This window comes from Genypterus blacodes, unplaced genomic scaffold (genome assembly GCF_046128005.1).
Source record: "Genypterus blacodes isolate CSIRO-AG114 ecotype Tasmania unplaced genomic scaffold, CSIRO-AGI_Gbla_v1 ptg000007l_1, whole genome shotgun sequence".
In the NCBI taxonomy this organism is placed as follows: domain Eukaryota; kingdom Metazoa; phylum Chordata; class Actinopteri; order Ophidiiformes; family Ophidiidae; genus Genypterus; species Genypterus blacodes.
The window spans coordinates 5,965,800-5,990,166 of NW_027466821.1; the positions used below are offsets into that span (position 1 = coordinate 5,965,800).

At 45.2% G+C, this 24,367-nt stretch overlaps 1 protein-coding gene across 5 annotated transcripts in view; it reads right to left on the minus strand.

The window, feature by feature from the left end:
• ppp1r12a (protein phosphatase 1, regulatory subunit 12A) overlaps positions 1–12,841 on the minus strand; it is a 36,523-nt gene extending 23,682 nt beyond the window's left edge. For 2 of the 5 annotated variants that reach the window (XM_076153540.1, XM_076153532.1), the window contains exon 1: positions 12,488–12,839. In XM_076153540.1, coding sequence (XP_076009655.1) covers positions 12,488–12,724 — 237 coding nt within the window. In that variant the 5' untranslated portion in view covers positions 12,725–12,839. Of the gene's footprint in view, positions 1–12,487 lie in introns of all 5 variants that reach the window. The other 3 variants (XM_076153549.1, XM_076153565.1, XM_076153556.1) reach the window with 3 other exon arrangements.
• Between the last annotated feature and the right edge of the window lie 11,526 nt (positions 12,842–24,367).

Genomic DNA, 24,367 nt, shown 5'->3' on the forward strand with positions numbered 1-24,367 from the left:
CCCAAGCAATAGGCATCATGCTGTTGTTTAATGCAAACTGGGATCATTGTTTCCATTGCGTATTAGAGATGAATGTGACTGCTATGTTTCGTTGTCCAGATGGAGGGATCCATCTTGTGTGAGGAGCCTAACAATGATGAAAGCTTAATAAACGGAACACACCACAAGTGTTCTCCACACAACCATGTGTGACTTTACTTCACACTTACAGTCACAAAGTAACACGCAGATTTGGGGCAGAATAACTGCATTCAAACTTGGGAGAAAAGAAACACTCAATGTGTTCACATGCGCCTTAAAGCTTTGGATCTACTGTGATCAGGGCAATAAATAGACTTTTTCAAACAGCATGTGATTGAAATCAGCACAAATTGATGATCTAGATTACATAAACATCTTAAGGAGGATGACACCGCGCATTTTCTCACTGGTTATGCAACGTTTCATTTTAATTTAAAAGGTATGTGCATGAATAAGGCTTAAACACATTTTTGCCTTGAAATGCTGTCAGAACAAATACTGAGTCTAGTATTGAGTGTAAGTAACATACTGTCTGACTGGCTGGATACCCTGTGGTCACAACACATTAGCATCCGTGGCCAGACATCACTTGTTTGTCTGCCTGTCAGGACTAGAGCAAAAGGCCTTGCTGCCATTTCGGATAAAGAGCCTATCTAATGGAAACCGAGGCTTCTGGGAAGTCGACATAACGGCAAAAATCAAGTACTAACCTAATCAATGGGCACAGGATGCGGTGCTTGATTGGTCGATAAAGTTTAATGTACAGCGTGGAGCACAGCCTTTAGAAATGGCTCCGTGTCTCCGTTATGCCTTGTGGGCATGTTGACTGGACTTGATAGAAGTCCAACTAAGGTCAGTTGTTTGGAATGCCAGAATGGTTGGGGTATCTTTGCTGCCAACACCATACTCCATCAATACCATTTAAATGGTGAATAAAGGGGAAAAGTATCTTTATACTACATCAATCAAGTCACAATTTACAGTGCTTTAAAGCAGAAACATACCAACGGAGATCAAATGTTTACACTGTCCAAATGCACAACAGGATCCACAGCAATGCTTCACCAGAGCCCATTTGATCCGGGTGGCTGTGACAGACCACTTAGCATCTTATTTCACAACACAGCGCTGCTCTTACCATGTTCTTTTCCAGCTCTTCAAAACACGAGCGCTAAATCACAAAATGTGTCTAGTGTGTTTATAAGCCGGTGTACTCGGTGGCGGGAGCACATTAAAATGAATGTCAGGGATACGTCAGAGGAAGGTCGGCCCGTATTCGACGAGAAAGGGCCGGCCTCAAGTGCCACTTTAGCGAAAGCGGGAACAAGAATTTGTCCCCTTACGCAGCCAGCCAGAGCGGAGCACCCCAAAGGAAACTTGACACAGAGGGCAAACATGTACTGGTCCTGCAACTGGAAACCACACTGTTGGCAGAGGCAAAAGCAAACATAACCCTGCAAGCTATATAGATGTCCCAGTATGAAGCCATAGCTGCCTTTTGCCATATTAATCCAACGCTTCAACCAAGAGGAGCTTCAAATAACGCCGCAAATTCCTAAAACGGAAAGGTACGTAAAGCAGAACCTTGTATCCGCCACATCCACACACTCTTTAATTTGGTGCACCCGCATCGGGCTAATTATGGGCACTATCTATAGATTAACTCAATAAACCTCCCCAGCCCAGCAGGGATATATATATATCTGGAGAAGATTAGGACAGAAACAATACAGTGTCCATCGTATGGACCCGTCTAATCCTGAAATAATATAGAGGAATGCAAGGCCCCGCGCCCTGCTAGCGTCAAAAAAAAATGGGCAAAGCCATTCTCGGAAAGCGGGACCAAAAATGTGCCCGTGACGTGCACCTAAGAAAGGAGACTGGTTTGCTGCCGTGACAACAAAGCCTAAAAGAGAACATGGGTTCACTTCTTGTTAGGCTTTTCTCAGAAACATAAATAAATGCATGAAAGACTTCTTACTGTGTCTTAGTTTGAGTGTGTGTGTGTGTGTGTGTGTGTGTGTGTGTGTGTGTGTGTGTGTGTGTGTGTGTGTGTGTGTGTGTGTGTGTGTGTGTGTGTGCTGCTCCAAACACACCATGATGATAAAACCTCACCAGCTTCACTTCCAGCTAGACAGACACTAACAAGCTTATCAGTACCAACTACAACACAGCGAAGCATACAGACAAAAACAAAAAGTTGAACCGCGCCACTATTTTGGCTACTTCCCCTTCAGCCCGACATCCTTTGCACTTTAAAGGCAAAGTCTTCCTCCCGTTCCAGTAAGGGGTTATATCCGCTATGTGTGTGTGTAGAAAGTGAAGCTTTTTTATCTATTGGGTCAGCGAGATCCAAGCTTAATTTAGCTGCACTCCACATCAAGGAGATACTTGAAGTTCCCTCCCCTGCCCGGCTTCCCTTTAGTGGCACCCACGGGTGGCCGACTTAAGCACCCAGTAGAACGCTGCCGTTGCGGCTCCTGCACTTTTTACTGCCGTGTGTGGCAGGGTGCTTACAGGAACATGAGGCCGACTGAATTAACGGTTCCTCCACCATGCTGACACACACACACACAGAAGTATGATGTCAGCTTTAGTGTTAGACCTCACAAAGGAATCAGAAAATAAGACAGATAAGGACTGAAATCTTTTGAGTAGTTGAACAAAACATTTTAACAACATAGTGTTTTTACAGGGAAAGACAAGTTTGCCCCTTAAAAAGCAGAGGCCGCTGGAGTTGGCCTCTCTCTTGCTTTACTTCTCTCCCTCCCCCTCTAGTAGTACTACTTTGTGCAACCACCTAGCCAGGGAGCAGCAGCCGCACGGCCCTCCACTAGCATACCAGTGGAGAAATTCCCAGATAAGTAATACTCCTAGCCTTGGGGCTTCAGGCATCAGCGTGCTGGCCACTCCTCGCGCTTAACGTCATCAGCTCAGAGGCGCGCAGCCACTTCCACAAAAGGAATTCCTTCTTACCGCCTGCATGCGAGTATGAGTGCTTATGTGCCTGTATTTGCATGTGTGTGTGTGTATATCTGTGTGTTAAAAAGATCGGCCCTTACAGCAAGACAAAAAAGATGGAGTGAAACACGAAAGAGTCGAAAGTCGAAACAACAAAAAGACATGTCAAGAGTAGAAATGGATTACAGAAAGAACATTTTAGCATGGATCCCAGTTAAAGTGGTGCATGTCTGCATGTGTATACGGGCAAGACAAAGAGCTCACAGGTCCTGTGCTATTGGCAGTGTTCAGGAGGCCAGAGGGTACGAGGGGGAGGGTTAGAGCGCTGCAGGGCGACCAGCTGGGTCCTTCCACTAGATGAGCCCTTTTGGGAGCTCTATCCAGAGAGACACACATACATATGCACGCACACACAAACACACAGCCTCTGCCTTCAGTGCTCTAGCTGCTGCTACTGAGGACGACCATATAAGGCCCTGGGATTCCCATGGAAAAAGAAGGCCAGGATTGGGGGGGAAAAATGCCGGCAAGACTGTAACTGTATGTTTCACTTGGGCTTTTGCTCGGCCGCCAAAACAATAGCTCCACTTGAGAGCCAAGTTTGTTTCAATGTGAGGGGTCCAAAGGCGAGAGGGGACACCAGGGGGGTAGAGGCAGAGAGGTCAAACAGCTACAGAGACATGGCAGAATACAACTTCTGTTGATATTTCCATATAATAGGGCCCTTATGTGGAGGGTACTACAGAGAGGACAGTAGATCGCTCAGTCAGCAGTCAGGGACTGCACAAGCTACTAAAGAGGCATTGAGCATGTTCCACAGAATACACAGCCCCTTCCCCCAACGCATTGGCACCATGTCATCGCTCACGCCAATAAGCTCCAAACTGAAGAGGTTAAATGGGTAATGTGGATGCCAAGGCAGGTCCTGCGGGCATTGTACCAATCTATACCCATTACCAGATCAAATATGAACCAGCTCTAAAAGCTGCGTCTCACCCACTGTGCCGTCACACAACACAGAGCCAGAAAATAACTGAAGAAAATCTGCATATAACACAAGCTCACAACAACTTACTCTGACATAAACGTGCACTTATACATTTTATTTGAAATGCACTATAGTAAGTATTGCTGGTGATAATTTCAGGCAGCCTTACATAGAAGATAAATGTGTTATTAAGGAATACAGGTCTGTCTTCTTTGTTTTCAGACAAAGGTACACAATGTAGAAACCAAACTTTACATGTTTATCATACCACGTATAGAATATGGAGGCTGTACATCTTGATTTCAGGGGGTAATGAAGTGAGTTGGTTTACATGTATACACACGTTTACATTGAGCGAGCTGCGGTGATAGAAGCAGAGGGAGTGGGAGAAGCAGACTCACTAGTGGAGCCTCAAAGAGGAAATGAGAAAAATAAACAGCCACTTCCTGTTCCTCTCCGGTCTGAAATCTCCAACGCCATGATCCCTCCTACCACCGCCACTTCACTAAGGAAAGATGAGCAACACTCCCTTCCTCCCTGAGTTTCTGGGACTGCGCGCGCGCGCACACACACACACACACACACACACACACACACACACACACACACACACACACACACACACACACACACCCCCCCCCCCAGAGGGCATTCACAGAGACAGTCTGAGCCAGCGAGCGCGAGCACCACAACATGACTGAATTCTGAACCCTAGACGGGGTGGCCGAGTGGTCCCGACTCATTAATTATTAATGTTACTGTCTATTAACATCTGAGCTGGATGAGACTCAGTGACCTGACATTTATGCTCTATAAAACATGGAAATCAAATTTAGGGTTATGACACCGTAATGACTTCATCGTGCGCCTTACCATGAAAACTGGAATCAAATCTGAGTCGCTGTTAAAAATTAATGCTTTTCATTGTCTCTCTGTGAAGAATAAGAGCATGTTACATTACACACACACACACCACTATTTTCTACCATTTTAGTTGCTTAAATGTCACAAGTACTGCGAGTAGAATAGCATCAACTCCCAGCCAGCAGCAATGACACACTCGTCCAAGTCCATGTCAATGACTGTTTGAATCGCGAGCCAAAGGGTAGAGATTCTCAAGATCCAGGCCGATTAACTGAGGCTGGTTTCTGTCTGCAGGATCACTTGGATGCAGTTACTCAAACATCGGTGGTGGTGCATCACAGCAAACAGTGAGTTGAGTCGTTCTCGTGTGTGCTTAAAGTGTAGTGCAAACACAAAGTGGAACACGCTGGAATAAGCCTTTGATGATTGCTTGTTTTAACCTGATGTCCCAATTTCACACAATTGCTTCAAGTGCACACCGCATGTATTTGGCTGGCTGATTATGTAAATGAGCCTCCATGGAGAAGGGCACTGTCAGTTTCGAGCCTGAGATTGAGATGTCAAAATCAGACAATTACACAGACTGAAATGACTGGACAATGAAACGCTGTTGAAGTTACCCAGAAGAACCATTCTGAAGCGTCTGTAATGGGGAAATCTCTGATTTCACCTCTAACCCACATTTCGTCAGCTGAAGACGCGGCCATTTGGAGATTAAATGGAAAGAATGTAACCTTCCACAGATACTGAATGGACACGCGCTCTCTGCCTTAATTGTACTTTCGCTGCAAAGACAATGAGGAATTTACAGTCTCTGGGTCCAGGTGTTTTCAGTTCAAAAACAGCTCATAAAAAACACTCAGCGTGAGGCGTGCGACTGCCGCCAAGCAAACAACAAAGCTTAGGAAGACCTAGCTTAAGTTGAGGACAGACACTATGTGCCACAGGGTGGAAAGAAACACGCTGAAGTCATCCCACAAACATTTCACAGCAGCTCAATACTATGCGCAGCCTTGGTCGGGCTGTGAACGTGGGCAGACAAAAGCAGCGAGTGTGTGGAGGCGCACGGCGGGATCTTCAATCAATCCGTCTTCGTCGAAAGCCTCAACAGGTAGGTATGCGCTCGCATTATGTCTCATCAACTTCATGAGCTGTTCCACGAGGCACTGAAAGGGCAATGATGCGGCGATAAATGCACAGTAAAGGGGAGCATACGATGACATCATCAAAAGGCATTCAGCCGAGAGCAACAGATGATAAGATGGCGGCTCGTCGTGCTCGTAAATTGACGTGAAAAGGCGCTGCTTTGTTATGTTAATGCAATCCTTTCTATACGCATAATATTGAAAATACAGGGAACACGTGAAACGTGAAATGGGTCCAGTGTATTCAGCAGCACAGCTCATATAGACGTGGCAATGGGTTTACTCCACTGTGGAATTCTGCGTACGACCCCGGGTGGACCAGTTCCAACCTGCAGCAACGCTCATCTGAATACTTGAGAGAACCCTAAACCATTCCAAGTCCTGGAGTGGGGAAGCCTCTAGCATTTTATCCCCGTCGACACGCACCACTGCAGTACCATCATTCCCATCACATCAGACAAATGGAAGAATACATTTTTAGTTTGACAGCAAATCTTCCCTTCTTTGGTGTATTTTTTTTCTGTATGTTCCTTTGCTTGTATCAATTCTTGAATCCGGAAGTTTACTGGATGCCGACACTTCCAACCTGTTGAGCTGACACCGTGCCGCCCTGTTTTTAAAGGCGGATCTGTTACTCGCGCAAGGAAAACATCTCCGACGTGTCACAATCAGTTGATGACCTGGCATGCTGGAGAGCTCTGGTGCACAAACACCACAAGGACTTCCTGCTGCTGATTATGGGTTTTGGTCGAGAGGCTGAATGAAACAGCGAGCGAGGCCAGAGCACAAAGCGAGACCTGCCAATTATACGCAGGTAAAATGTGCATGTTCTGCTCCTCCGATTCTAAAATTAACACTCTGTCGTCAATCAGGCCGAGGTAGCAATAGATCTGCGGTGATTTGCTCCTGACTGGAATTTGGCGTCGCGCTGAACGAACCTAGACTGCCATATGAGAAGTTGAATTGAGGGTGTCATATCAATCCCACAGTAATGGATCTACTCTACAACTAAGCCTATTCAAAACACACGCCGTCCAAAGTGGCCCAAAATGATGTCACCTTTCTGCGTCTACACATAAACCAGCTGCCGACTGATCTGTGCACTGGAAACGAGCGCTGGCGGCAGAGTGTAAAAATGCACAAAGACGAGCACTATCTTCTGTTTTTTGTCGTCATGTCAAGGTCTGGCTGGCTGTGACCCACACTATTCTACACAAGGACTCACTTCCATGCACTACTACGCTTTCTTCCTTCCATTTGCGATGTTGCTGCTATCATTTCCTTGAATTTAATAAGACACTGGAGGAGTCTTTTGCCAGGCCTGTTTTGTTTCATGTCGATTACAACATTATGATGCAATACGTTTGCCGCGTGGTTGTTTTCATAAAAGGATGTGATCTGCTTTGAAGAGCGTTTATAAAAAAACAACATACTGCAGAGTTACAAATAATGGGAACAAGATGCTAATTACATTTAATAACTTATTTTGGTACACCACCTTGGATTGAACCTGAGCTGTGGCAACAAGTGATAAATTGTTACATGACGACTGTTTCCTGGACCAGGTGTTGAAATATCAAACAAACATGTCTCACTGGCAGGAAAAGAGAGAATTCATAAGCCATGTAGCAATTAGAACTAGATATTATCGACAAAGTGGCTAAATGTGACAATAACTATTAATCTTTTAAGGTGGTTTGGTTGCCATTTGGTTGCTTGGATTAGAAAAACAAGAATAAAATGAAGACAGCCCAGATTCTGTACATGAATTATTGAGAAGCATCTTAATGTATTCTGCAAAATGATACGAATGCATGAGTGGCTGGCAGCTGCAAATCATAACAAAGAGCCCAGATGCTTTGTGCCCTCTTCTATAAGAAATGTGATGTGAAAGCAGACATTCATCCAAATAAGACGACAGCAAATGCTTCAAGAACAGATGAAGGATTTCATTTCATCCGGCCGACGCATTTAATGCTGTTGACCTTTTGTGGGTCCACCTAATGGCCTCTTGCAGACAATGCCGACTGCTAGTAAAGTCACAAGCAGCAACTCGGCTCTCTTGAAGCCAGCTAAAGGTAGAATTTACATTGTAGACACCAAAACCCTTTTCCTCGCAATGCTCACAGATCCTTCTGCACGACAGTATTGAATAGCCTGTACAAAAGTACTACATCTGAAAACAGGTAATTAAGATTAAGAGACAAAGGACACAACATTGAGTGAAAAGCTCCAATTCAAAGTGAGAGGTCTTAAGTTCCAGGAAATTGATGTTAAACAAGAAATAAATGATAAAACAACATATGCATAATGACAAGAGCAGGCCCTCCATTCACTGAGAGGGACATTCATCTCCCTCCTAATGCTGGCATTTGAAATGACCACAAGGCAGCGTATTTACTCTTTGTTAAATTAATGTACCAAATCGCAGTACCCTAACCTTAAACCTAGATACAAATTAGCATTATTTTTCCATTTGCATGCAAATACCCATTATGTTGTCTTCTGTGCTTGTTAGCCTAAAGCTACCCATCTAGTGATCAGGTCAAAGGCTTATTGCATCTTTTACAGACTCAAATTGTTATTAAGTGAGCAAGCAGAACAGGGAACAACAAGAGCAGCGACAACAAAATACTCTATGATGCAATCTGACATACACACATTTTGTCCGTCTGGACCGAGGAGTCTCTCCACATGACATGGTGGAATGTTCTCCCTTGGGGGTCCATAAGGAGATGTCATGATACCTTTATCAGAAGGACAGGGGAATGTTGGAGGCATTCCCTTTTGACCCCTCTCACTGATCGACTGAGAGCCAGACATAGCTGAGAATCTCAGGCTGTAGTTCGACTCACGGCAATTATGTAATGTGTTAATATGACTGATGCTCCTTGTGATGATGACAAATGCAGCCGTGATGTTACCATTCCTCCACACCGGCTCAATAACTGCTCAGTGTCAGGATTCATGCGATTGAATCTCATTTCAAACTGCTGAGCATTGCCGAAGACTCTGTGCAATCTGTTATGCAACTCCCTCTCTGTACATGCAAATCCACCAACACAAGTGACTAGCAACCTGCCCCGAGTCGTCATGGTGACAGAACAAGATAATGTTCATAGATTTCAGAGCCATAATGAGGGTGTGTAATGTCAACAGAGCAGAGACATTGTAATACAAAATGGTGACATGCTACGTTGAGTTCAGTGCCGTCACCTTGGGCACAGGGATCAGCAAAGGTCACAAACACGGAAAAGGAAAAGTTCAGGTGTGGGTCAGGGAGGACATTTTCTTGTGCAAAGTGACACGCATGGGCCCTCCTCACGCTAATTGCCTCGACGCGCAACAGTCAACCGGGCCATGGCATCGCATGGGGAGAGGCAAGCCGGCAAGCCGGGGAGAGAGCGACTGCAGGGGAGGGGTTTAGGTGACAGCTGAGGAATGTCTGCTCTGCTCTCCCTTTGCCATGGTTTTCAACGACTGTCATGTGAGGAATGCACAAGCTGGGACGACGGGACTTGGAATGCTACCATCTGAGACGAGTTTAGCCGATGGGATCTGGAATCTCCACTTGTCAACTGGACCCCTCATTTACATGCCATCGACCTTAAGCAGCGGCACGGCCTGTGCAATGGGGAAGGCCAATCTCTCACCTCACAAACACTGGACCTCGAAACTGCAGAAGCGATACACACTGTTGCACTGCAGGTACACCAAAACCTGAAGTCATCACATTCCTATTAGTCACGTCTTCATGCCTCATCCCTAACATCCTCCATATGTGCAAGAGTGTCGGTAATAGTCTTCGTAGTGTATCACATCATAAAAATGACAGAAGAGAACGTGTTTACAGGTCCCTCAGAAACAAGTCATTCTTAAGTGGCAAAAGGTCTGTGACTCACGCCGAGACACAACCTCTGACCTAAATGTAAGCTTACACCAGGCCTGCACTACAAAGCAGAGCTACAGACTCTGAGTCATACCCAAACTTAGTATCATCTCCCGAAACCCAGTTAGGAGAACTTGTGGTCACGGTATTTATAACCCTGCACTGGTCAACGGTGTTAGGAGCAATATCACCAACTGCACCCAGTGACAGAGGTGTGAATCTAGGCTCATCTCACCATTCAATTCTCAGGATGACAATTCGATTACAAAACCATTCTCGATGTATCACAGTACATCTCGTCCTCCATTTTCTATAGTTTCAGTAGATGAATCTCAACTCCCTTTTTATTTACATTGCGTTTTCTTTAATCTATAATTACGCTAAATTAACGTCTGTGATGAATTCAGCTATTGCGAGGCTTACTGCAAATGCTTTGAGAAAGAAGACATGCAACAACACCAAGAAATGCCCTTTGCCGTGAATATTGGGCAACTATCTACACCAGAGAAATGTAACAACGGTTTGACTTCCAGGCAAGTTAAAAGACAAACGTCGACATCACCTTCACTTCTCTCTAAATATAGCATATACACACAGAGCAGCTTCACTCCTGAGGTGGTTCGGTCTGTAGAGCGGCTCTGCAAATTCTTTGCCTCACTCTAGCTCATCCCTGGACATAGGCCCAAAAAGAGGAAACGTTTCCACCCAATGAGTTTGCATTGGGGGCCATAGGAATTCCGGATTTATGCACAAAGTATGGTTGGTTTCACAGGAATATCAATAAAACAGTCATTTCACCATCTAATGGTAAAGCTAATGACCTATCTCAGAAAACCAGCTTTTTAAACGTTTTAATGGATGAAACAAATTCCTGAAAAAGTAAACACTGACATGCTTAACAAGATGTAGCAAGGTGTAGACAGCAACACTTAGGCTTACTCAGACAAGACATGTGAGCAGTGAGTAATGGGATGACATCAGAGGAGATCTATGCTCACATTAAACATTTAGTGTAAGAATTCCTTTGTTAATCCTTAGATCCCTTTAGCACTTGGTATCCAAACAAAGAGGGAGAAAGCATCCCTGTACAAATGCTGAACTGGTGGAATCAGCCACTGGCAACACCTGGAACCAACAGGGTGTCCAAGCTTCCTAGGTGTTGTTGTTTGATCCTCTCATCACTTTTCTGAACCTTTTCCAATTTAACCACTAAATAAACCAAACATAACATTCCATATACATGGAAAACATAAATAAACACATGAAAGGTCAACATAATAACTATTTAGTACCCACAAAGTACTCCAAAATACTGACAACCTGAGAAAAGTCGTGGATCCCGATTCTTTCACTGCACCTACTTCCTAATTTAATGTTTCAAAAGAAAAATCTATCTCAAATCACGTTTGTTTTGATGTTTAGTCCTCTGGCAAACTGGACATTTTGCTGCGTTTGACTTAAAGAAAGCTACACGGATAGAACAGCACCTGGCGACCCTGTCTCACCATAGCCACAACCAGCTGCCATTTTCATCACTTGGCTGTACAGAGGCTAGTCAAAGTAGCTTCGGTCGTTAGCGGGCAAAAAACAAGCTCGACATCGCTGACATTCCAGCCAAACTGCAAGATGTCCGATAAAATTGTATTCGTTGAGAAAACTACAAACCCCCTTGGTCGCCTTTGGTTAATTTTTGAGACCAAATCTTCCCCGCTGACGTCGTTTCGCAGCAAAGCTAAAGAATGAATTAACCTGAGCTAAACCACCATAACAGCTAATAAACTAGCCGAGCCAGCTAGTGGGGCGCTAGCATACATCCTGCTTGGCTAGCACTCCGCTGCAATAACAAATACATTGTCTACAGCGTAATTGGATTTAAACACGCACACAAATGTGTACTGGATGGTATATTCAAGTATAATTAATAAACGAATAGCATTTTAGGGATTGCGTTAGCTTGCAACCGAGCAGAGCAGCTAACGAACTAGCAGGCTAGCTTTCGCCCAGACAGTAGCCGCTGTCGGGCAGGGGGGTTATCAACAAATTGACTAGCTGCTAGTCATTACAGTGGAAATCTGTTCAGATAGAGCTCCCGGGTCGGTGACAACATGCATATTACAATCGTGACAATATCACGTTAACGCCAAACCAATGTCGATTAAATAATACATCTGAAACACGGGAATCCCCGTGAGTGTTTAGCTCGGTTATACAACACAACTATTCAGCTAAATGCAGCATTACAGCAATTAGACTGCACCCACTGACTGGGAATATGGGCTCAGGCTAGTCTACCAGAGCGAGAATAACCATTGAAAGAAAAGCATTTAACTTTGCCGAGCACCGTGAATTGCCTTCTAGAAGCAGAGTGCATTGTGAGCGAACATTTGGGTTTAAACAACACACAAACAAGCTGAGAGGGAAGTCAATGTGTTCATGTGTGCCCTGCGTAGAAAAGGACAGGGGAGCTAGGTAGGTAAACAACGGGATGAGAATGGCTTCCATTTGACAGGTGTTCCAGGGCAAGCAGTTGTTGCCAGCGAAACCTTATTTGTGTATCGGACTTATGGCGCTGGCAGTGTCGGAGGGTGACGCTAATGCACAGAACAGGCGAACACAAACCTGGTGGAGGGCGGTGAGACCGTCTACATTGGCGTAGTTGATGTCGGCGCCCCGGTCAAGCATTCGGAGCACCTCCTCGGTATCGCCGCTCGAGCAGGCGGCCAGAAACACGGCGCCATCATCGAACTTCACCTTCGTCTTCTTCTTTTTCAGAATAGGAGGCTCCAGGTCCGTTTCCGAGCCCATCCATCGCTTCAACTGTTCATTCCTCTTCTGCTTGGCGTCCGCCATCTTCATCCCCCTCCTGTGTCGGGCTTCTTATCTTTCTCCCGGAGAGGATATACTTTATAGTGGCACTATCCCACAGTGAGCAGGGGCGTGGGAAGGGAGGAAGGAGGAGGAGGGAGAGCGAGAGAGAGCGAGAGAGAGAGAGCGAGAACGACTGGATCGTTTTCCATAATCTCGCGAGAACTCAGGGGCTGCAGTATAACGTCATCATGAGCAGATTACGAGGGGAGAGTGAACAGGGTAATCCTTGTGCATTGTGTACACCAAATAAGACAAGAGCACTTGAATATTACATAACAGGTAGCTCACAGGCATTTGCACCTACAGACACTGATACATACTGCAGCAAGTCCCCAGGTTTATCATCTTACTGTAAATATTATACTATATTGTATAACAAACTGTATTATTGTGTATTGCGGTGTTACTGAATGATTTTATCTTCACAATGTGCAAGGGATTCTTGTACTTTCTCTTTAGTAATGTTTGACATAACATCATAACATTTCTGTATATCTTAACATACTTTCTATGTGACAATATTCAAGAGAGAAGAAACCTTTTAATGTCATTGTCACAGGTACAATGAAATGTGTGACCATGACGAGCAGCTATAGTGCTGCACCCAGGGACCAATTCCAATTCCGCAGCCTAGTGCTTTAGTCAAGGACATTGGCAGAAGCAATAAACCTAACACATATGTTTGAAGGGTGGTACCTGGAGGACACTTACACACACAAAGAGAGAAGAAGCAGCCAAAGAGAAGGGATGGTGTGGAATGTAAACCAAGGATCCTCTATGCTGCCCAAAATGCATTCCTTCTAACCAGCAACCTAAGGATGCCTGGTCTTGCCACTAAAGTCCTCCGCTCCACCAACTGAGCTATCGAGGGAGGCTTGTTGATGTTTTTCTACACATCTGACACATTTTAACATTTTCTGGAGGCTCTCAAGTGATGATATTCACAGAAGAGTATATAACTGACTAACTAACAGTTTTGGTGGATGCATTTGCAGGTGCACTAATGGATGCATCAAATTAAACCTCCACTCCAACTCCATATGTGATGTGTTTGATTTCTGCCTCATAAAACGGGAAAATATGGGATACAAAAGCCTTCTAGCCACAAACTAGTACCTGTAATGATTTGATGGGTAACACTTGAAGTGTCAGGAATGTCTGGTGGACTCAAGCACCGGGGTGGTCCAGCTCAACCTAGAGTAAAATCAAGGTGGCTGAGCATAAAGTGTTTTTTATTTTGGCGCGGCCGTGTGTTATTGTTGGCAGTCCCTTGTGTGTACTCAGCAGGGGGCGCGGCATCACCTCCTTACACGCAAGTGGTGGTTGCGGTTCACGTGGCAACATTTTTTAACATTAAGTACTCATTAGCAGATGATAATGATATCATCTGTGGGTTTAAAACAGTTAAAAAAATCGTTGGTGCTTGTGCTCGATTAGATACCACCCACCTGAACATGAAGCTGACATCCTGAATAACAAACTGTTCAAGCAGAATCGCCATCCAAAACATTTATACATCTGTTACCGTGGGCCCCTGTGTAAAGACCTGCTACACTCGTTTCCTCATTTGAAAGTCCGTTCTCGACATTTAGTGAATGCAGATTTGCTGAGATTCATTCTCTACAAATGCAGTGAATGAGCCTGAGACAGACACGATTCTGTGTAAGAGGAAAACGTTGAGATTTACTGGCAAACCACAGTGAGTCGCCAACGTTGTTTTTTTGGGAAGTTGTAGCATTCCTCAGATATTTGGCATTCTCCTACCAGGTCTGTAGGTCTTTAGATAGAAGTTATGCACGCCACAATGGAAGCTAAGCCTGAATAGAACTCTGCTATGCTGTAATGACGGTAACGGCTTGTAAAATCTATTTACGCCCTGCATGTACATATCTCCACAACATTCTCTCAGCTGCTTCACCTTATGGGACGACATCGTGCAAACTGCAAACTGATGTGCGAAAGCACCAGGAAGTAACTGTAGGGTAGAGATCCATGTACATATTCAGTACAGAAGGTCAGGGTCAAAGGTCATAGGTACAATTAATACTCCACGTAGAGGAGCTTTTAGAGGCTTTTTGACGTTTTTCAATGATGCTCCATTCAAACCTACAGACCTCAGACCTTGTGAGTGACCATCAAATATCCAGTCCAACTTAACCAGGACATAAATGACCATGTGGCCCAACTTCTGTCTCGTAGTTATCCAAGCATAGGAACCTTATCAATGTACAGTACATTCACGTTTTCCACTTCACACCATAACAAACATCTTGAATGTACAGTAAATGTTTACACGTGCTGCCTCACCCTCTCAACAGCTGTATTTATCTCAACGATATCAACTTGCGATGTTTAATGTCATGCAGATAGTTTATTACACATTCTAAACTGCAGATACGTCGTTGAATAGCAGAAAAAAACATTTGCACGGGCGGTGGCGAGTCTGCAGCAGACGTGTCATCGGCCTCTTAGACAAACTTTGCCTTTCATCAGCGTCACTTTGATGTCAGATGACTCTCTCAGTGTTGTTCCTATTCCTTGTGACTCAGTGCCAGGAAAATTCCCTGGAAGCATTCTCACTGTTTATCCTCCTCGATGTGCGTGTGCGAGCTCATTTAAAGTGGACAACGACAGCTAGCTGTCAGATGTCATCGCTGGGGTGTTTGGTCAGAGATCGTGACCAATTCCAGGGAGGAGGGTCTGTGTGTTTACTGATGTAATGGAGTGTTTCGGAAGGGACTGTTCTGTCTGGTGCGGGTTGTGAAACCAGATGAGGTGTGCAAGTCAAGTGTTCTGGAGAGACAGCTGGAAACGGGAAGGAGGAGTGTGTGCTTGCTTGCTTGCTTGCATGTGTGTGGGAAAGAGTGCGTCTTCTTATGGTAGGCTGATGATTCCTTTCCATTTTTTGATCTTTCCTTTGGTAAATTGCCGGTAAAAATGCTGTTTCAGAGGATTTCTTTGGCAACATAATCATCACATATATCTGCTGACTTACAAGTTTATTTGGTACAATAATAGCTGCATATCACAGGGGTCGACTCCACAGTTGTTGACCACTGTAGTTAGTGGTGAGTTTTATTGGACTGCATTGTGTTGAACTATCACACACTGTTTCTCACATAAGTGGGAAAACATAGACTTTTTGATATAATGTGATGAAAAACATTGTGTAAGAAGTACTTTAGTTTAGGTGATATTAATGAAAAGTAGGCTTTACTAAATCAGGGTTAGGGTTTACTGAATATGATTCAACAAGATGATAGTGGTGGTTGCATGTTTGTAGCCACACTAGCAACTAGCAATAATCCTGTATCTTCAGCCAGAACTGAACTGACTCCAAATGCAATCTATTGATCCTCTGCCCAAGACCCTCCACCCACAACATCTAATAAAAACCTGTCAATGACTTTTCTGAGATATCCTGCCAACACATACACACACACACATACACACACACACACACACACACACACACACACACACACACACACACACACACACACACACACACACACACACACACACAAACTCCCTCGCAGAGATGACAAATACAGTATAGGAAGGATGAAGTGCATTAGGCTATACATGGGTACCAAACAAACTGGTAATGCAGCATATAAATGCCCTATTACTAATATTCTCTGTCGGTATGATTACAGTTACAGTGAGCCAATATTCCGACTCATCCACCTACATGTCAGTGCAGGTTACTCAGACGAGCTGCACTCACATGGGGGTGACTGGTGAAGTGCGGAGAACATAGGCCCATCTGAGAGAAGCCAGACGCTCTCTCCCATGCTCCCATGTCACCCGCTGCCTGTTGTTGGCGCCTGAGACACTGACACACTCATCTCTTGCGAGGAGTTTTGGATCCAGACGGCGGCGTTATCAGGCAGATAGAAATAGTCACACTTTGATGTTATCGGGGGATGTCTGAAAAGTAATGGCAAGAAATAACCGTGAGAGCACCGACTGAGCCCTTTAGCCTCGTTCAATTAGTCACTACTTGTTTCAAAAGCTTGTCCTGGCCTGTGGTATCAGGCGAGAGCTAGCAGCTCAAATGTATTACAATACACCTGGCAGAAATGGAAAAAGTATTTAGATCTTTACTGAAGCAGAAATAGCAAGAAAACAATGGATTCCACTGTATTCCAGGTTAAAAGGCCAGCAAATGTGAACTTAATAGTTTCCACCTTTGAAACCTGGTTTCTGTGAAACATAATAATATTCTACTCAGAAAGCAGGAGCAGCAGCCCCAAGGTGACATGGCGTTCTCTGAAAAAGACTCAAACCCATCTCCATCACTGCTGACCGGGGCCACTGGGTCGCCTGCATGCAAAGTATGTGTAGAACTTCAACCACCACCCGAGCAATGTCACCGCGCGGGGGCTTCAACTGTATTAGGGGTAAGTATTTAGGGGCGGAGCGGAATGGGAAAGCAGAGTCTGTTCCAAGGCCAATCATGTGTCAGGTGGTGAGGTAGAAGGACAGACTCACAGACAGAGGAAAGATAGTTAACAGTGGTGTGTGTTTGTGTGTGTGTGTGTGTGTGTGTGTGTATGTGTGTGTGTGTGTGTGCGTGTGCATGTGTGCGTGTGTGTAGATAGATTCACGTCCTTCTCATCAAGAGGAGTAATAATAGCAGACCCGATCATGCCAGTGATCACATGCTGCGGCCATTTCTGTCAATGCTGCTCTTTGCTTGCTTGTGTGTGTGTGTGTGTGTGTGTGTGTGTGTGTGTGTGTGTGTGAGAGTTCCTCTTTGTGCACGTCTGCAGCGTGAATCCATCACGTATTTAATTTGATGAAATATATCTGCGGTTTGAGTCAGTATTAATGAAAAAAAAGAAATTATAGCTGAAAGGTATTTTAAAAAAGTCATATTCTGCATTCTTTTTATGAAATCTTATTATGACATTTATTTATATATTTTTCCCAATTTTGTTTTTAATAGATAAAGATAAAGGTTTTTCCTCTGCCCGGTCTTGGCGTCTTGAGGTGGTATGGAATGAAAAATGAAGACCCCCAATATAGACATGTCATCTATACGTTTCAAATGAAAGCCACAGTAATCAGGTGAGGTATTGAATGATGAAACACACACCTGGCTAATGTTGTGTTGCAAAAACACACACCGCCTGGCGCTCTTAGTTGGACTGTTGAGGGATTTATTCCTCTCAGAGAGCTTGTCACACTTTCCACACGCTCATATGCTGCTCCAGAAACGTGGGTGCATGATATTGGCCCGCTGAGGTCTGTGGAGGCTTATTGAAAACACCAATCCATCACCAATATCTCATCCTGCCCTGCGCTAAAATCAGGATGGATTGCAGGAGTGGGAGAGGGAGTGGTGGTGGGGTGCTCATGAGGTGATCTACTCCCAGACGACAGCTGAGCTCTCACCCCAGACAGAAATAGGCCAGACCCCTTTCACTTCAGCCAGTGCATCACTCTGCTCTCTCAATCCCAGCCCATTACGTCGGAACAATATGACCGCTCGATCGCGCCATCTCAATTCAAAGGTGTGACGATGGTGCTATGTCAGGTATGTGTTAAGGAACAAATGCAATGAATTCCGGGACGTGTGTTTCTTTAAGGCCCAACGAGCAGCGACAGCCTAATAAGAGAAGGCTATTTGAGCGACCTTGTTTCCTGGAGAAAAGGGGCTAATAATAGGCCAAATCTGGAGCTGAGGCCTGTAATGGGTTAGTGCTAAAAGCTATGATGACTCATTCCAGCCAAGCAACGCATGGAAAACAAGATCATCAGTTTTTGCTGTCAGGAATAAATATCGCGCTCCAGCTGGACAGAGATGAGTGTGTTTCACATCTTCATCTAGTGGACTGAGAGCGGGGAGTGTAAAGTAACAGATAAGGTATCAGGGTTACCATTTACAAAACAGAAACAGGCAATAAATAGAGAATTGGACAAATATAGATACAATCAGGAGGATTAGAAGGTGTAGGAGCAGTAATCAAAGTCAATTCTGCCTTGATGATGATGTTGTCCATGAAAACTGATCCTGAGAAAAGTGGATTATGTCATATTGCATCATTTTTAAGTCAAGTACTCAGCCATTGAAGCTGTCTGTCTGAGTTATTTCCATTCACCTTGATGACAAGAAGCACGAGTGGAAAAACACAGCCGCATTCGGCCTTTAAAGCCGGCGACCTATCGGGTTTAGATGCCATTTACACAGCGGGATCCGAACCCAACCGTGCGGCCGGCGAGGGGGCACAAGCCCAGTGGGTGCGCTCTCCAGGGTGAAGGCTCACCGGCCATCTCATTCATCACCAGCAGCACTTCAAGGCAATTCAGTTCACATGTGGGAAGGTTCGAGTTTCAATTAACAGGTGTCGTATATACCTCGTTTCCTAACCATGCTCATCTCCCACCAAAAGTGTATTTGAGACAATCAATTATATGTTAGACGTGTATGGAAAAATCCACAATAGACATTTTTTTGGGGTCAGATTGGTTGGATTTCCTTCAAGCAAAAAACAAGGCTGAATGTTTTTACTGGGCCGGTCAAATGCAAACATTGCATGCAGGAAATTTTGACAATACAATATTTGAGCAAAAAGGGAACTATGGGGTTGCGTGAGTACAATGTGTGTGTGCAGAAAGCAGAAATCAGCCAAAAAATATCCCTACACACACAAACACAATCAAACACACACACACACACACACACACACACACACACACACACACACACACAGATTTCCACAGGTAGTTACAAAGAGGGGCTGTTTCAAACTATAATGTGATCCATCCGGACATCATTCCTGGTCACTAAAGTGTAAAGAAAATGGATATTGGGAGTAAAAACATAGAAATTTAAGCCATATTTCATTACATTACGATCATTTGGCTGACGCTTTTATCCAAAGCGACTTACATTACATTTTACCACCCTTCGCAGAGGGGGGAGCAATTGAGGGTTCGGTGCCTTGCTCAGGGGCACCTCGGCAGGGGCTCGAACCGGCAACCCTCCGGTTCCCAAGCTGAAGCTTCCAAGCGGAAGCTCTACCCACTGAGCCACTGCCTGCCATTTCATGTAGCTTTTCATTCCTGAGTGGTTCAATACAACAATTTCCGGTTCTTGTTTGAGAATCTTGCATCCAGCGAATTGAAGGAGCATTTTTCACACTTTTAAACACTGAGCTGAATTCCTCCTGACTTCCACCTACACATCTCACAAAGGAAGCCCTCCAGCAGCAGCAGCAGTAGTTTATAAATAGTCCTCACTTGTGCTTCTGGCGCTCGAGCCGCCCACCTGTGATTGTGATCCTCCACGCAGCCATCTGCCATTGCTACCAGCCATCATCCTGGCAGCATGTGAAACTGAAGAACGCTCCTGAATGTGTTGGTATTTGGCATTTTTAAACAATTGTTCAGCTCGTAAAGAGAGCGGTTAACGCGGAGTTAAAACGGCGTGACTGTGCAAATCGCTGTTAGTGTGAGAATCCTGCAGCTAGTAAGAGAGTAAAGGGTGGAAGAGATCGAGGGAGGCGAGGGAGTGAAAGTAGGAAGCAAGTTATAAAACACATTGTGAAGAAGAGTCTTCATCTCGTTTTACTGTGAGGAGATCGGGAAAGGAAAATGGATGAAGAAAGCAGGAACAGAAAAGGAGAAGAAAAATGATATGATGATGACACATCAATATCTCCGCGAGGTGAGAGAGAACATGTGATATCATCATTTCATGATAAAAAAGTCATTTTCTCAAGATAACAAGATTATTTTTGCGTTATCTCCAAATGCAGATAATGACTTGGTTTCATATCTCACCCACTCAGACGTCACACACAGGACATTATGTTTCTTTCTATGCTGCTCTTCTGACCCCATTAAATTTGTTTTCCTCTGATATGTACCGGAGGTAAAAGTACGAGTATATGTGGAATATTTCAGGGTAAATTTCAGAGTCTCTAATGATCTGAGCCCTCTGAGGTGTCATTTAAATATAGAGCACTGTAGAGGCTAAAATGGGTCACAGGCAGTTTTATTGCCAAAATTCGCAATCCTGGTCCCCCCATGTCCAAACAGAGGATACGCAGGAGTGTAAATGAATTGGATCCAGGGACGCATTAAGCTCCTGTCTGTCTGGGAAAACTAGGAACTATTCTCAAATATTCCCAAACACGTCAACGGAAGGGGGAAACCACGGTGACCTTGCTTTTGATTGGCCGGTGTTATCTGGTATGCACGGGCCTCACAGCGGTGCCAGCAGGTCGCAACTGACAAGGTGACAATTGACACTCTTCATCACACACGGTACCTGTCAACAAGCCCAGAGCCTGTTCTCACTCTTTACCTACACCGGAGACGAGGATGAGAGAAGGGGTGAGAGCGATAGGAGTACAGGCAGAGCGAGGTGGGCTGTGTGTGTGTGTGCTTGTGTGTGTGTGTGTGGGTGTGTGTGTGGATGTGTTGTGTGTTCTAGACCTCCTTCACGTCATGGGTGACATCCTCTGAGCTTCCAAACCCAGACAGAGCAGAACACATTTCACCTGTCACATGAGATGAGTACGCTCCAGTGCAAACCACTGCCTGTGTCTGTCGTCAGTCTTCACACCCACACACACACACACAGGTAGACAAACACAACAGGACAGGGAAAACCCAGTCAGCGGGCATTGACAGTTCAGCTCTGACATACTGGAATCATACCTGACGTTTCTGGTGTTTGGGGTCTTACAGCAGGACTGATTTTGGTACTTGGGTAATAGTCGCTGTAATAAGAAGAAATGGGGCAAAAGTAATCTCAACATCAACATCAACAATAAAGCTGAAGATGGATCAAAACGTGCAGTAAAAAGAAACAAAAAAAAACCCCAAAAAATGCAGTTTGACAGATGAGTAAACACAAACAAACACTGGCGGGAATCTGAACCCAAGACAAACAATCAGACTTATTTTGAGAGCCTGCGTGACATCATCATGGGCCACAACCAGCGGGGGGGCCCGGCACTAAAAATAGACCAAGACGTGAACGTGCTGGTACATATATGTCCATGGAGTGTGTGGAGAACATTCCCTAGATGACAGCTGTTTGGGGCCTCAGGAGGTGGAGTTGGAGGGTGAGGAGCAGAGCCCACACATGCCTCTTCTGACGCCGCTCGCTATAGGCAAACTCACCTGGGAAAATGGCTCCCTGGTGAATCTGGGGGAGAGGGGACAAGGGGGAGCCAAGGGATCTGCTCTGTGTACACCGAGCGGCTCTTGACCCCCCAGTCACAGGGGATGGGGGGGTAGAAAGAGGGGCCAGCAGCTGTGTATGAGGAGGACATCCGCTGCTCGCCGTCACTTTGTCTCCCCACCCCTGGTCTGACAAGAAGGCGGAGCCTGACGGAAGACTCTGACGCACGCATAAGCTCAGAGTGGATACTTATTCAAACATCGATGACTCGATTAATAACGAAAATAATCGGTTGATTAATTGATTTTCAAAATATATCAATTGATTGAGCATCAGCAGGAATGAATCACTTATTTATTTATAGCCTGATGAGAAATGGTTCATAATGAGGCGTAGAGGCAGAATATGAGGGCCAGATCCATAATGTGAATGTGTATTATGAATAGAATTTAAGGGTTAAAAACAAAAGCTTCAATGTTGGCCAAGCACAGCTTACAAAACGTGGATGCAACTTCTGCATCCACTCTTGCTAGCGTGAGATTGCGTTTCCTCTTCATTTCTGCTTTTTCTTTGCAAATAGAGGAAATGTAGCGACGCTCAAACTGCCACAAAGCATCCAGACTAATCAGATTCAACACAGAGTAATGCCTGCTCTGGGAAATACGATTTTTCAACACGAGTGCGAGTCTTTGAAGAGTCTGATGGATGGGCGGCCTTAGATGAAGTCATCAGCGTTGTGTCTTTCTCTGATGTGCACGACGAGTTGCACTGCTGGGCTCCTGCACCGCTGTAAGAGAGAGAGAGAGAGAGAGAGAGAGAGAAAGAGCGAGAGAGAGAGAGAGAGAGAGAGCGAGAGAGAGAGAGAGAGAGAGCAGCAAGGAAAAAAAGGAAAGTCCACGACATCATCTCTCCAGGCCTTTTAAGGAGCTCTCCAGTGGAGGGCTGAGAGCGCTTGGCCCACTTTCCCATCAGAGCTTCCCAGCCCAGTCTCCTCGGCCCCCCTGGGAGCCTGGAACACAGAGTGAGACACATTCTGATCCTCGGGAAGACACAGTGTGGATCATGTTGATATCACACCAGTTAAACTGAAAACTGGGCGCAAAATAAACGACAAATAAATAAAGAGACGGGGAGGGACGGTGACACAATGCGGCGTCCTCCGTTGTTTGCTACGCGTGGCAACTAGCCGGCGAGTCGTAAGGTGTAGTTGCCACGTTGTCAAGGTCGCAGTTTATCATGTGTCGGACATTTTAATATGCTTGCAGGCGAGAGAGAGAGAGAGAGAGAGAGGGAGAGAGAGAGAGAGAGAGAGAGAGAGAGAGAGAGAGAGAGAGTGAGAGAGATGGGGGGGATCCTGGTCGCTGGTCGTTGGCAGCACTTGTATTCATCATTGTATTACCAGATGTTGTCTGAGCTCAGAGTTCCATGGCAGAGCAGATAAAGACACTGGAAGGAGGGAAGGAGAAGAAATAAATGTCCACAATCTCACCCCACTGACCTCCAACCCCGACACCACCACCATCACTTATGCGAAGGTTCCAAGGATGTGACTGGTCAGCTCAGTTTTGTAGGATCAGAGTCATATAGTTGAAAGATCAGACCCACATCGATACCATACATTGAAGCCGTGATGAGCTCTGGGACAGACATCTGGACAGACAGAGACGATATATTCTGTCCCCCTACCCCTTCAGCGTTTGGCCCGTGGCCCCCCCGACCTCAAGGCCAGATGGAGGCTGGGACAGCTGCGAGGCCTGCTGCTATGTGGCAAACGCTCGCTGAAATAGCCAAATTAATGGAAGGGGCTCAAGTCCAAAAGCAGGGTTCAATACCGGGGCTGCATGTCAGCGCTATGAGCTGTCATCCACTCCAGCAGACGTCAATATTTACTGCTGCCATGGCACGGCAACAGACACTGGGAGAGCGCTGTATCTGTGATTTTGACAGGCAGATCCAGAAGATCTCTCCTGTTTTGTGAGAAATTGTGTGAATACAGGAAGAGTTTGTATAAGTATAAGAAATACTGCCATTTCTTACGTATTGACCTCCCTTAACATTGCTTAAGTTTACGCAATACCAAGCAAAAACTCATTTAAGTTGCAGCATTCTGTCTGATTTTATAAGGCAACAAAGCACAGAGCAGATTTGCTTTCCCGGAAACGCTGGAACAGCATGCAACATCGAATGCATAAATCGTCCAGTTGCGTCCAATTAAATGAGACGTGAGCCAGAATATCCTGATTTGTGTCTGAAAAAGTGAGCTTGTTTGTACATTTGTGTGTTTCACAGAAGGCCGGAGATCTAGTTGAGGATCCTTGTACAGGGATATAAAAGGTAAGACCTGTTTTTGTGAATCATATTTCTTCTTCTTCGCTCCTAAGGGAAGTCGCTTATCTGCCTCATGAGCACCGACAGAGTTTTCCCCACGTTGCCATGGCGACCAGGCTTCTGTGTACCTCACAAAACCTTTTGCCCCCTCGCTGCCT